At 46.7% G+C, this 14729-nt stretch overlaps 1 protein-coding gene across 3 annotated transcripts in view; it reads left to right on the top strand.

The window, feature by feature from the left end:
• LOC119159553 (proprotein convertase subtilisin/kexin type 4-like) overlaps positions 1-14729 on the top strand; it is a 247366-nt gene that overhangs the window by 133550 nt on the left and 99087 nt on the right. For all 3 annotated transcript variants that reach the window (XM_037412354.2, XM_075891583.1, XM_075891582.1), the window contains exon 2: positions 9970-10068. In XM_037412354.2, the coding sequence (XP_037268251.2) occupies positions 9970-10068 (99 nt within the window). The remainder of the gene's footprint in view (positions 1-9969; positions 10069-14729) is intronic.

Raw genomic sequence — 14729 nt, 5'->3', positions numbered from 1 at the left:
TCGACAGCTGACAGTGCATGCGCCGTCGTGCTGTATATATACTCAAGGTCGGCGCTCGCTCGCTCAGTTGCCGCTCGTCGGTTGGTTTGTACGGCGCGTCGACGTCCAAGGTCGCGGTGAAATGAATTCCAACGAATCCACAAACACAATGATCGACGTCCCTTCGACCAGCGCCGCCCTTTCGCATACGTGTGTACGTGTTCACTCATTTAACACCCCCTCCTACAACCACGTTAACCAATTTAGCCATCGACCCAAGTCGCAATTTAACGCCCCATTTCACAACCACGTTAACCAATTTAGCCATCGACCCAAGTAAGTCGCACTTTAACACCCCGTTAACCAATTATATGCTCCGCATCCTCCTCAGTGTTCCCCCGAGGGAAGCTGCGGGCAATTTTTTTAACGTTGCGCTAAGATATCTAGAAGCACCGAATGAAACTGAGGAGTCTGGTGCGGGGTGTCTTAGCTTGCCGTGCGATGTGCCTTTTCGTTGCGTCGCCATGTGCGCATGCGTCGCGGAGGTAACGCGTTCCAATACATGCAGTCGCGTGAACAAAGGTCGGACCATGTAAACTGAAGGCAGTGCGTGTGTGCGTGCGTGCGTGTGTGTGTGCGTGCGTGTGTGCGTGCGTGCGTGTGTGCGTGCGTGTGCGTGTGCGTGTGTGTGTGTGTGTGTGTGTGTGTGTGTGTGTGTGTGTTCAGAGAGAGAGAGAGGGAGAGATGTCCGTTTGGCATGACATTGCGATCATTAAGTGTGCTGTGGCGTTTACGGTTTCTTCATATTTACATAGAAAGCCACCTTGTGGGCTTTAGGTGAAATTCATGCTTCCTAATTATCGAGTGATTTATCTCGTTTCTTTTGATCTATTTTACTGCGTATACTATATAGCTTGTTCTAGAGAGGAATTGGTCACATTGTCTTCAGAGTTTTTGTACCACTGTCTGGACTTCGTATTGCCCACGCAAAACAATTCTGCGTTCTGGTAATAAAGGGTTTACTCTTGAGACGTGGCGTTAAAAAAAAAGACATAAAGGAACAACCGTGGCAGGGCCATCTATCTATACAGTAAACCCTTTAGCCCCTTATTCGCGCTTTTTCTCCAACAAGGTAGGAAACAAAGAGGAAAAAAAAGGGGGGGGAGGGTTGGATAAACCACGTTGACCGTCCATCTTGAAGGCCGATAAAAGCTGCCGTCCACTTCACTGGCTTCCCTTGCTCCCGTATAGAGGCCCGCTTGATTGCATTGACGAAATGGCGTGGCTTCCGCTGATGGTCTGGGGGAATGAGTTTACACAGCGACAGTGGTTTCTATCTGTGTTGAATATTTTTGTCCTTATTTTTTTTTTGTTGCGGCCCTCATTTTCCCTCCGAAAGGGCTTTTAGCATCACGAAATCGGTGGCGCAACTGAAAGCAGTGTAGACGGCCGGGATAGTCGTATAGTAAAAGCTATAGTGGGCTGCAGTGTCGTTGCGAAGCTTTCTATTTCCTCCAAAACTTTCCTGCTTTTCTTACGGTGCTTACCCCATCGTTGTACGCTACATAGTCGCCAATTTCAGTAGGAAATCGTTTTCTTATAGCGGGCAAAGCAAGCAGCCTGTTAATTTTCCGCGGCGCGTCTTGCTCGGTCGAAACTCGGAGACGCCGCTCTTTATGACATTGTTTATGCATGCATGCAGTCAGGCATCCGAGCACCCTGTTTTCAGCGGCAGTGTCACGCGCGAGGCACGCAGTCGTTTCCCATCTGTGCGATTATCTTGCGCTAATATAGTCGCTCGAAAGTATATTTCGTAAGAGCGTGCGGTATAGTGCACACGCGGGTATTCCCGAGCCAACTTTATGACCTGTGTGTCATCGCAGGTTCGGAAGATTTTTCGTGCCTCTCTTGTTTATGCGCGTTGACGTTCCCGTATACGAGCGAATCACTTTACCGGCGGCGCATGCAGCTCCGATGATTCTGCATTCTCAGACAGGTGGAACTGACGTCTGTGCTCGTTGCGAGATGGCAGGATGCCACAAGGAAGTCTTAAAAGCTACCAGCGTTCTCGGCTCGAGTAATACAGCGGTGCCGACGGCGTGCCTATGTTGTAGACGCGATGATAAAAGGCGCCGACTCTTGAATACCTAAGCGCGCACCTGCGTTTGCGTTGCGATATACGTTCCGAGGATGAGCGATGGCCGTGAAGCCGTGACCTTTTTGCTTCGGCGTCGCGATTTACATTTTCGGTCGGTTTGGGCGTGGTTCTCTGGAATATATATTTTTTTTAAATATTCGCGTTAAACTTTTGTCCATAAAGACGGATAGCGTAGCTGTCTGTACCCACCGCACGCACGGCAGGTTTGGGTTGCGCGATCGGCAAAAGTGCACGCGGAGCCGTACATGTCCATGTAAGAGCGAGCGTGTGCTTCTACAAGAAACGATGCCGAAGGTTGGGGTGGCCGCTCATTTGTCATGATTTACGGACCTCCGTCGGGTACGTTTTCCGCCCGCCTGTACGCGCCCTTACGTGGTCGTTTATAGTCCGAGCTGCGTGATTACGCGCTAACCCGCTCTTTTGCCTTCCTCGTCAGTCGAGCTATAGTATATATACGGTTGCTTCCGTATAGGCAGACTTCTCCTGAAAGACGCTATTATTATTATTATTATTATTATTATTATTATTATTATTATTATTATTATTATTATTATTATTATTATTGTTGTTGTTGTTGTTGTTGTTGTTGTTGTTGTTGTTGTTGTTGTTGTTGTTGTTGTTGTTGTTGTTGTTATTATTATTATTGAAATGAACGTTGGCCTATAGTTTGGATTGTCTGAAACCCTGCGAGTAGGAAACTGATTTGAACACCGCGCCCTACATCTGGGAAACAAACGCTTTTGTGGGCACATGGGGGTAACCCGATACTTTTCCGTTACTTGTTAACATTGACTGACCAGGAAGTCCGCGATCTCGTTCTTTCCTAGGCATATGTGTGAGTGAGGTATGTGTATACCCTGCAGTGCTCGTACGGGTCTTGTTTGATTGATGTGCATAGGCTGAAATTGCGAAGTTCGTGAATGATATTAATAGCGCCACGAGCAACGAGCTTGTTTCCCTGCCGAGAACTTCCGGTCGAGCACTTAGTTCCGGCTTTCAGAGCATGCAAAAATTGTGTTTTAAAAAGGATTTACGAAGTCGATGGTTCTCGTTCAAGTTGAGGTATATTATGCACGTGATATCGGAGCATCAAACTATTTAACCTTAACGCCTTTTCCTGTCAGAATCATTAAGGAAATGAATTGAGTGAGCTCACAGAAAGACAGCGAGCAGCAGCATTGTTGCAGCACCTGGCGGTGCAAATCTAAACCACGAGCTTACTTTCATGTGGCCTCTGAGATCTGCTTCGCCATCGCATAAAACACGGTTCACCCAACGAAAACAGCAGGGCACACGATCAGCAAGATGCGGGTGTCACTACCAGACGCCCAATTAAAGCATTAGGGTCGCCTGCAGAACGTTTTTTTTTTTTCGTAGCAATATCGCACGTGTCCGTATTTCTTTCCTGACCTTCGTTTGTTGGCCGGTGGTCTACTATCTGAACTCTGCTCCGCTATCTCCCTTTCTTTTCTTTTTTTAACCTTGTTTTCCTACTAGGCCATCTTAAGTATCGCCGCTGAGAGTGGTGTATACTGTAAACATATACACACCTCTCAAGAAGCCACTTTGATTCGTCTAATCGCACGAGCGTCAGAGTGACACTGTTCAGCTTCCTGACGGAAAGCATCTTCTTGCTCGGTTTCATACGAGATCGAAAGTCAAGAAGAACGATAAAAGAAAAGAAGCTTTGCCTCTTGTCAGGACGTTCGTGCGAGTCCGTGCCACTTTCTCCTGAAGTTATGTTCTACTACATACACTGGCACTGTTCGATCCGCCTATATACCCCTGTCCGAAGTAGTCTACCAGCCGGATTGTGTACACAACTCCTATACGTCTGCGTATATTTGTTTTTTTTTGTAGGCGTCTTGCGTTCTACCGCTCGCCTATCGAGCGCTTCTCTCCTTTCAACCGTGCTCGCTTCTTTCGGGCCGTCAAACGTGTAACGGCATCCGACAAGTGGATACGACACGCCAAACATGCACTGCGCGCTTTTTAAAACGCATCCAGACGCATACACATAAATGCGCTGCGTGACACGCGGGCGCGGCTGCACTGCTTGTGTCCAACGACGTATTCCGCGTAGTTTGACGTGTATACCGTATGAGATCGCTCGTGCCGTTTCTTTTGTAGTTCACCCTCAGTTCTATGAAAGAACTGGCTCGATTGAAATTGGAGTAAACAAGTTTAAGGTTGGAGCGTATGTTTGCTTGCTTGCTTGCTTGCTTGCTTGCTTGCCTGAACTTCGGAGTTCTATTTGCGACTCCTGAGACTGAGCGAACGAGCAAGTGTCGTGAAACCTTTGAAATCGGATATTTCCGTACAGGCCTCCAAGTTGTCATGTCATAGAGTTGAGAGAAAATGCGTGTTCACGTTTCCCTGTCACTGCTTTATTTTGTGCTTTTATTGCCTTCGTTATCGCTTTGGCCCGGAGTCGTCTTTGTGTGCTCTGTCAGCGCTACTTAGTTTTTTTATTATTTTTTGCATGGCATTCATACGACTCTGGCAAAGGGCGCGCGAACGGGGCCATGCATGGTATTCCGGTCGCACTGTATACGCATTGCTGTTCCATAGGTCTTTAATAAAGTTTGTTGACTGACTGCATGATATTTGCCACTACATAGGCGCGTAACAAGTCCCTTATGAGTCATATGCGTTCAAGAGCAGACTGCATAACGCTAAACAGCGTGATGTAAAAGCAGGAACAGCTTCAGTCTATCGTGGCTGCTACGACGTGCGCGTCTTCAGTCTCCTATGCGGGAGCGTGTGCACTAATTTCTCGGAGAAGCATCCTCTCGAGCCGGACGCGCAGCTGTGATGCTCCCAATGAAGCCGCACTATGAGTGTATACACGTCGTCGTGCCGCAGTAATATGTAAGGAGTCAAAGGCGGTGATCGAAATGCAATGTGAAAGATGAGGAAAGTTGAGACCAGGGGTGACTCGCCTGCATATCGTTTGAGCGCGACTTCCTTGACTGTTAGCGTCGGAGGTGCATGATTATTTCATTTTGTGGCGAGTGTTGCTTGCTGGCAGGCGCAGCTATAGATAAGCCCGTGTGATGAAGACAGATTGCGACAAGTCTTACTATATACGAAGCAGCCCGTGAAAGGCTGCGGACACCGCTTTCAAAAGTGAATGAGCCTGCTTGATAGAGTTTATGAGGAGGAAAGTAGATAATATGAGACATATATAATGTAACTATTACGCGTCATCTCTGACAGCCGCGTCAAGGATACTACAAACAATGAGAAGCAGCGTGTAAAATAGCTGCAAATGTTCCTGCATTTTAGACGCAATTAAAACGTGTCCGTTCAGTCCATTTGTGGAGGGGTGGCTGTTCTAATCTCAGTCTTCTGGTGGAACAAAAGTTCTACAGGACACCCCAATAAGTATAAGCCGTTTGCCGATATGTAATCTACCCACGTACGGAGCGATTTTGATGCTCAAGGGCGCAAGGTTGGTCATTGGTATCAAACTTTGTTTTACTTCCTTTTAGCTACCCTATAGTCGAGCTCGGCCTAGTCGAACGCGGACAAGTGTACACCGCCCTTCGTCTCAATATGAATGCGTATCTTTTTAATCTACTTTAATTACTTCTAAGTGGCAGCTTTCCAGTGGTTATTTTTTTAACCCTTTAACGCCCACTATATCATAATTGATACATTGAATATAATACCTTAACTAAGCTACTAGAAGCTATTGCATATTTGACATGCTGTGAAGTAGGTACAGTGACTTACATATTATACGATAGCAATTATTTCTAATTATTACTAAAAGTTAAGCCTCTAACGAAATTTCATTCATTTTTAAATGAACTGTACAAGAAGATTAAGAACAGTCAGTGTTTTTTTTTGAATTTTTTTTCTGAAAGCATAACTGTTCGTGGGATTACAGGGTTAACGGAGCAGCCTGCAACCTCCTCCTTTCTTTACCTTTTCATCGCATCAATGCACGAGTCGTACTTCGCGGTCTTTCGAACGGCGGCACTGCAGTTACATAACATTCGCTGTCGCCGACCGATAGCTTTATCCTTAAGCATACTATAGTCGCGTGAAAATGCGGCGCACGATTGTTTCTTTTGCTTATACCGCGCTCCCGTATATACCCGCTGAATCTCGGTAAGACATTGCAGCACGTCCCGAAAACGCAGGCAGGCCTATACGAGATAGGCAATCTCGCCAGCAAAAAGAAGAAAAGACTGGTATTGGAAGGAGAGGTAAGGGTTGAAGGGTAATCCGAACGAGCTGCTGGCGACGTCGACGAGGTGGCGGTGAAATCGGGGCCAGCTGCGCGCCTGGTGGCATATAGGCTCGGTGTCGGCGTTTGTCCAGATATCCGGAAATTGAAGGAACTCTCCGCAATGGATGGACAGCGTCCGGTCGCGCGACCTCCATGTGCACGGGCGCGGCTGGCGCTGCAGCGCAGCCGATCGACTTTCGCTCGTCCCTTTAGCTGTGTACGGCTGCGATAAGACCCGTGCGCCTTCGCCTGTCCCGGCTGATAGGATTGATTCTTGACCCGGTTTTTGCTTCCGTCTTTTTCTCGATACTGTTTCGTTCGCGCGCGCCCACCACCACGGTACTCTCGCCTTCTGTCTTTCGCCCACCATCCTCCTTTCCAGTGAGCGGAAGTCTTTTGTTTTTACGCCTGTTCCTGAATGGGCTGTCGAGTTACTGGATATCCGCCCCCCCCCCCCCACACACACACACCCGGAGGGGATATATCCTAGAGCCCTGCTGCCCCCTTCTTTGGGGGGGGGGGGTACCAGGAGATTTATCCGTGCTGACGTCCGTGACTCTCGAACTGTCGAAGAAATATGGCCGGTCAGGATTGCCGCCGTTAAAAGTGGATTTTCTCTTCGCCCTTTTCGGACTGTGGTCCGCGGAGTTGCAGTCCCCGGGGATCGTTTTTATTTTTGTGGGTCTACTATGAAGATATACCAACTGTTCGGCAGTCGTTTTATCGGTCCGTTATCCTCTGCTCGCGCAGTTTTCGCGGTGACGAGATGAGCTGGCTACGGCTTCGGATCGATTCTGCGTATCTATGTGAAACTGTGTATGTATCCTCGACTCGAGAAACGTCTTTAGAGTTGTCACTGTCCCTGCTTTCAGATTCGGTGCGCAGATACGTCGCTACGGTAAAACCTCATTATAGATATCGTTTACTCGTAGTGGCGAAAAATGTAGCCGATAACACGCTGAAAAAAAAATACGAAGATGCAAAATGTCAAAACTTATCGCTAAAGACAAAATCGCGTAACGTGGACATTGCGTAAGTGATAGTCGTACCCGCGAGTCATGACGCACACGTTTGACTAATTTTTGTAAGACGAAGAAAGTAATGAAACATTACCTTTATCTGAATCTGTGATTTCTTTTCGGCAATGTCGGTCACACTTTACAAGCTTGACATTCGGGATGAAGTTTATTCTGACTTGCGAATGTCTCAACAGTGGATACATGAAAAGAGACAAATTATTTTACTAAGGGTATCTCTTATGCTTACTTTTTAACTGTACTTTCTTAGTATCATGTTGATGATGTCGCATTTTCTTACGCTTTTTATTTCCATGTCCTGACTGAAAGATATCTATCGAGGTCTTGCTGTCACAAGCATTATTAGAAGCTCAATACGGCCTCTTTAGCCCCTGGCCGGTCATCGTTTATTGCGGAAGCATCACGTGCTAGACTGCGGGTCAAGCAAACGCAAATAAAGTATCTTCCCAAATAATTATCGGCGCGCGGTCGCGTGTAAAATTATTGACACACACGCAGTACACACGCAAGCTTGTGAAGCCGCCTACAAATAGATGCGTGCTCCGCCTGCGGAGCTTTTTCTTGAAAGCGCCCATAGCAGCACCTGCAGTTGACTGAAGCCTTGCAGCCTTTCATCTCTCCTTGCCAGGCCTTCTTTATAATTTCCCCGTTTTAAACTCTCTTTTTATATATAGGCTGCTTGTTCTGCTTCCCTTCGCGCGTTCTTTTCCTCCTTGGCCGAAGTATCTGCATTTCTACGACCACCTTCATTCAAATGCAAAGTGGTTCCGATGGTTTCCGCTTATAGAGCCAGTTATGTTGGTGTTATAAAGCGCCTTAGAAGTGGCTTTACCGGGCGAGGCGATATCTGAAGAAAAGCAGGGCCTCTAACGTGTCGCTGGGGGGATTGCTTGCTTTTTTTTTTTGCTCCCGTTCTTTTTTTTTTTTCGAGGAGTTTGGAAAGTTTCACGCCCAATCTCTCCGGCTCCTTTCTTTCATCGTCCTTTTCAATCCGGACTGTGTGTGTGCAGCTCGTATGCGTTTGCACGACGGGCTGGCGTTTTGGAACCTTTCCTTCCTTCCGTCCTCAGAGGCATCTGCAGGAGACGAATGGTCGGAAACGTTCTGTTTGCGACCACTGATTTACGATGCACGGCCCCGTGCTCAGGCACACGCGCCTTCTCTTCCTCTGTAGCCCCGGCAACGTAAGCACAGGGCTAAGTGAAAAGCGGCTGCGCTCTGTATGCTTCTGTGGAAAGAACTGTTTATAGTTTATACGTGGTTTGGTTATACCCCGTACATTAATGCTCTATTTCTTGCAATATTTACTAAATTTTGTATTCGTTTTGATATTTTCGTTATCATGCCCTAACGTGTATAAACAAAGTGCATGTTGCCCCCGAAAAAAAAATTGATCGTGTTGGAACTTCACGTTCCAAATAGGGCAACGGTAAAGTGTGTGAAAAAAAAATTGGGGCACCCTTAAACTTCGCCTTTAAGAGTTGAACGTGATAGTGAAATCCGGCCCCTAGTGCACCCTTCAGCCGCTAAGCGAATACTTATTCATATGTTTTGTTACATACACACGCACGCACACAAGCACGCAAACAGTAAATTGGACCAGCGCGCGCTATTATAGCCGAATGGGCTCGTTTTCGTTGCGACACCTGTCGAACAAAATGCGTTAAAGTGGCCCTGAAACACTTTTTCAAGTGACTGAATTCACTAGAAGAGCTTATTGCCTCACGAATTTAACGCCGCAAAGGTTTAAGAATCTGTCCAGTGCGAGTGTAATTACAAAGGTTTGTTGCATGCTCGTCCCGACGTAAGCGCTGGAAGCTAAGCAGGCAGGGGTGGCAGCGCAAAGAAACTACCACGCCTCGTTCCCTTGAACACTTTTTTTTTTCACGAATGCGCGGCTTTTTCAGTGTGATCGCGCGAGCACGCGTTACAAGTAGCGGCCTCCCGTGGCTATCTCGGTAACTTGATTTTTCGGTCACAGACGCACAGACGATTTTTCGCTCACAATCAATGGGGCCGACGCCGATGGCGGTTTTTTCGGCGACTCGAGCTCCTTAACGCCATCGCTTTAAAATTTCTCTGCTACTTTCATAGACAATGCTTACCTTGTCAATACTTGCGGCGTCGAAGCTCATGCTGCTTGTTTGATATGTGTGTAGAGGTTCATATATGTGCGAGCGTATCCCTTCAAGAAACATGCGCTCATACAAAACAAACAGTTGGGCTTATGCCTCCAGCCCTTCGTGACCGTCTAGCCTATGTTGTCCTGTCCGTGGGATTCAAGGAACTTCATGAGCTGCATTACTTGTTTTTCTTATACTCCTACAGGAACCAGTCAAGCATGGCACTACATTATTGAGTTTCACCAGATTTCAGTCATCATTAACGACATATAACGTTTTAATGCGCGCTTGTTATGAGGTATCATTGGAAATCGGGCTCGCAGATCGATTTGTGATTGATTTTTCTTTTACCACCATGAGTAGTATTTAGAGCATCAAAACTGTGCATACTTCCTCCAGTCTCATAGTACTTTCTTGTCTTGTATTTTGCAGGTGTTTGGGGACCATTATCATCTACGGCATAAACGCATCGCCAAGAGGTCTTTGAGGCGAAGCGAGGAGCACCACAGGAGTCTAGAACAAGAGCCAAGTGTAAGTACGTGCATGACACGGTGCGCGCCATCTTGTATAATTAGTGGTCGACATTCATGACGTCTTCGTTGAAAAACAGGTCACTGGCCAATGTCAAACAAAACAAATGAATCCCTTGTTCACAATCTGTCATATATAATCAATCAGTCAGTTTATTATCATGTCATAAAAGGATGTTACAGGGAGTATATATATGTGACGGCTTTAGAATGGGGTACCCAGACGTTTTGCTTTGCGCAATGGTCTCTAGTGGTCCCCACTGCCCGTGCGTCGTTGATAACCATGGTACTGCGGGTTAGCTTCACGGTCCTCGCCTTCACTATTTTTTTTTTCTTTTGTGAAAATAATGCGTGTAGACAAACGCTGCCTCCAACATATCTCTACGCTGCCTCCAACATATCTCTGTGCAGATCTCGACATGGTCTGAGCGCTGTTCTGTTGTGTACATACGCTTACGTACACGACAAACTCTGTTGTAAATCTCCAACGGCGCGCTTACGCAAACCCAACCAATGAAAGGCCTGGACACGCAATCCTTAGATGCTCTGTTACGAAAATAATTGTTTTGTTTTTTCTAACGCAGCATGATGAAATGAGTACATAGTTTTTGAAGGAAAACCGAGGCTTTCGCCTAATTCCACCATGCGTGTATTGTCGAATAGATGTCGTCCTGATCCAGGGCCTCGGTGATAGCACACAGAGGGTAACGGGAACCAATATCTTTGGTTATGTATTTTGCCAGCTTTAAACTCTGAAGGCATTTGCAGGGTCTACAGCGTATATGCTAAGCATATACGCTGCATATACACAAACTTTATTTAAGTCAAATTAGGGAGCCTCGATGTTATCATCGAGTGCCACCTTATGGGCAGTACTTGTTCTGGCCGTACACAATGGCGGTTTCAGCCGGTCGAACAGCGTGAGACAAACAACAGAAAGAGAAAACACAAGACTGCGAATTCTGCAATTGGTTGCGATACTAAATATGTTGAGGATTCGGGCTTACTTATAGCTAAGCAAGCAGCTGATGCGGTCGAGATTAGATGTACTAGAGAAATCGTGAGGACGAGCGCTCACTCGCATTGGGCGCTGCAATCGCCAACGTCAGTATAACTCAAGTGAATGTTGAAACTTGCCCGTGGGGCACGGCTAGAACCTTGAGTGCACTCACTGCATTATCCCACGAATTATTCAACGCATTACGGCAATAAGTAGTTAAGCCCATCTACCTCTGCTTGCCTATATACAGTTACCTCAAGGGCCAACACAACCTAAAAAAGTCTAGGTGGTGTTGCAAGGGCACGGCGCGTGTGTGTGGAATGCGCAGGCGACTCTTTCACGCCTAATAGCTCGTATAGCTACGTGTGTACGCAACTCGTATGCGTTGGAAATACCATGTCTTACCAAACAGCGTAAGCGCTTAGACGATGAATATACCACTAGATGCATACTCGCAGTCGCATGCGCGGGTTACGTACCTGTATACGAAAGACGTGCAGTCACACGGCGACTTGCAGTGGCATTTTTTTTATCCTTAGAAATTTGGATGCGCTTCGTATGCAGTGCGCATGTGTACACATTCCCTCGAACAGGTTTTCTTTTTTTTTATTAGCGATTTTCGTTTCGCGGTGTCGTATACTGTCCTGCCTTCCATGGAATCGCGCCGCACCTCAACGCCAGCTCCCATTATTATGCCCGCTCGCTCGCGTTTCCCCTGGCAGCCGGATGCGCGTTAAGTCGTGCGCCGTCGTTGTCGCAAAGTCGCTCAACTGGAATTAAGTTTCTTTTCTCTCTTTCCGCTCCGCGGTGGCAGAGGCCTTTCTTTGCTTTGCTCAGCTTTGTACTCACCTTCGGCTTCATCGCGCATCTTTCAAGACGGGCGACGGAGCAACGCGAGTGTGCGCTTTCATGATGCCGCTGGTCCTCCAGAGTCCTTCCTCAGCGACGCTCAGTTCGGCAGACCGTGAAATTAAGTTTCGCGCCTCGAGCGCGTGTTGTGTGCTCAGTCGATTTTTTTTTCTTTCTTTCTTCGAGCACCACAACTAGCCGTCTTTACCGTACTTACCTTCGTACATTACTGCTTCAACGAACCAGAGGAGTATCTGAGTGCTCACTTCGTCACTTTCGTGGACTTGTATAATTTAAAGAAGTTAGTCTTGAAAAGTTGTCGGTCCTTTACTTTTTCTTAACTTTTTCCCACTTGAGCGTTTGTTAGTTAACTGAGAAGGTTGTCAGGTAGGCGCGTTATTTAGTGAGCGTAAACCTTGCAAATTGCGTAGCTGAGGGCTGAATCCCAAATAGTTGCAGGTCGCCAACTTTAAACAATGAAGGGTTCAGTAATCGGCCGTGTGTGGTTGCCATTTCGCTATATAAGTGTTAGTGGGAACGTAAAGTCATGCTTTTTCCCGGACACACTAAAAACACTAATTGGCTGCTTAACTGTTTGTATAGCTTCATATTTATGCGTTTGTTAAATATAATAGCGTTACTCTCTGTATATTACGCAATTTAATCAGTATTGGTTTCATAGTTCGCGGCAGAAAAAGAAATGCCTAAAACAAACTGTATTATCTTTCAAAGCCGAGTCATTGTCCCTCTACGACGTTGTTATTTATTGAAGTTTCGTTATCGCGTACGTAGCCGTGCGCCGCGATGCGCTATTAATGCTGCTTTATGAAATTGGCTGCCTGAGCCGGGCCTCTCGAAATGCGACAAACAAAAAAAAACGGCATCCTTCGTGTAGAGCGCCAGCACGCGTTAACTTGGCTGTAAACAAGGCGTCAACACCTTGCGCTCAACTGCGCGCTCCACGTCGCTCAAACTCCTTTCGTTAACGTTATTTTATTTTTATTTTCTTTCCTGTCGACTGACAACCGTTTGTTTCCGAGCGCCGCTTTCTCGTTCTTCACCTCCGCTTTCTCGCATAGCACCGATGCCCCGGAACGAAGCGTCTCAGTCAGGGAACGTGAGCGTTGGCCCTCGAAGCGTGCGAACCGCGTTGCCGGTGCGGAAAGCGATTCACACTGGCTCGAATAAATCATGGTTATCGCGGAAGCTTAAAGCTGAGAACTGTGTAAGGGGTGCTGCGCTTTGATCGAGTGACTTACTTTGATCTCGATTTTATTTATATGTATTTTTGTTCTCCACTTAAGCGTGCGTTATCGCGTGCGGTAGGTGCCTAGAGAAACATGGGACGACGGGCATGCACTAACTGCACCCCCCCCCCCGCCACCTTTAGTTTTGTTTTGCTTACGCCTCTCTTTCCTTCTCAGCTCGTTGGTGAAAGGGCCGTCCTTCTACCACTGCCATTTGCCCCAGCGTTTTTTTCCCCTGTCTTCTCATCATCAGTTTACCTAGGTTTCTCTGCAACGCGTATAAATACCTGTTGACAGGTCAAACAATGGTTTCTGAAGGGGCCTGTTCAGAGTTCCCTTTGTCCTGAGTACAATTTCGATTGCCCGAGAGACTTTTCTCGAATACTTCCTTCTAGATCTGTATTTTTTATATTTTTTTAGCTTTACGTCGCTATGACCTTGTCGTCTTCTCTGAACTCGCGCTTTTAAACCGTTGTGTGTACTGGTGGTTCCACTCGTATGACACGACGGAACGCATCAACACAATTCTGATTTAGTTTTAGCTTTTTTCTATTTGCTGTCGCGTTTCACCTTCTTTTGAGCGTTTCGTCGTAAAACGGTGCGCAGTTCGACTGCCACTGTGCGCCTAAAACGTTTCTGTTGTGTTGCATATTTAACGTCTTTCACCTTTCGGCCTTTTGGCGGCATGGATATCAGTTTGACTTACTTTTGAACGCTTCTGAGTGGTCCCTTACTGCTAGAAAAAAAAATGAGCACACGTGACATTGAAATATAGTGCTGGACTTTGTCTAGCTTTCTTTCTCTATCTTTTTTTTTTTACTGAGCTATTGCGCAATTTTTCTGTTGTTGTTGCCGGGTTGGGTTAGTGCATTCCAAGACAGACTGGAGGATATTCCAACAGCCGCCGTCACTCTTGCCGGCGTCGTCTTCAGGAAAGAGCCTCATCCCACGTTTGTAAACCGTGGGTATAGGCACCGTCGACATACTGAGGCGCTTGTAGCGACGTCGGGGCGCGCAGGATTTGTTTTGTCCTCTTTAGTATCTCTACATTCCGAGTGTGGCTCAGCACGGCTGCTGCTCGTTTCCCGACGTAATAACTAGAATTGCGCAATATATTACTAACATATAGTCATGGCAATACTTCTCTCGTCTACCCCTAGCAGATCTGCGTAGTGTGACTCGATGCTTCAAACTGAAGTTTACCGCCGGCAGTTTACGACGCGCTCTAGAGCTCATTGTATCGCGGACAGTGTGTCAGTGAACTGTGATGCGATTGAGTATATAGTACTGAAAGTCATTGGTCGTACAGGAAGTGCCAAACTGTGGAACAGCTATTATTAGACGTAATACTTGGTGATATTAAGCTAAACAACCGATTTTACACCGCATGTTTCGATATTGAGAGCGCATGCGTATCTTGGTTGCTCAGAAATTTGTCCCTCCGCGTTTTCTGTAAGCATGTCGATTTTTCGCTTTGGTTGCTGCACGCTTACTTACCTAATTGCTGTTACATAATAGTATGCTTAATAAAATTGGGCACTGTCTTTGGTAGAAGACTCGCTCGCT

Source organism: Rhipicephalus microplus, chromosome 1 (genome assembly GCF_043290135.1).
Source record: "Rhipicephalus microplus isolate Deutch F79 chromosome 1, USDA_Rmic, whole genome shotgun sequence".
Classification (NCBI taxonomy): Eukaryota; Metazoa; Arthropoda; class Arachnida; order Ixodida; family Ixodidae; genus Rhipicephalus; species Rhipicephalus microplus.
Note: the sequence above shows the minus strand (reverse complement) of the source record. Positions and strands in the feature narration are given on the sequence as shown.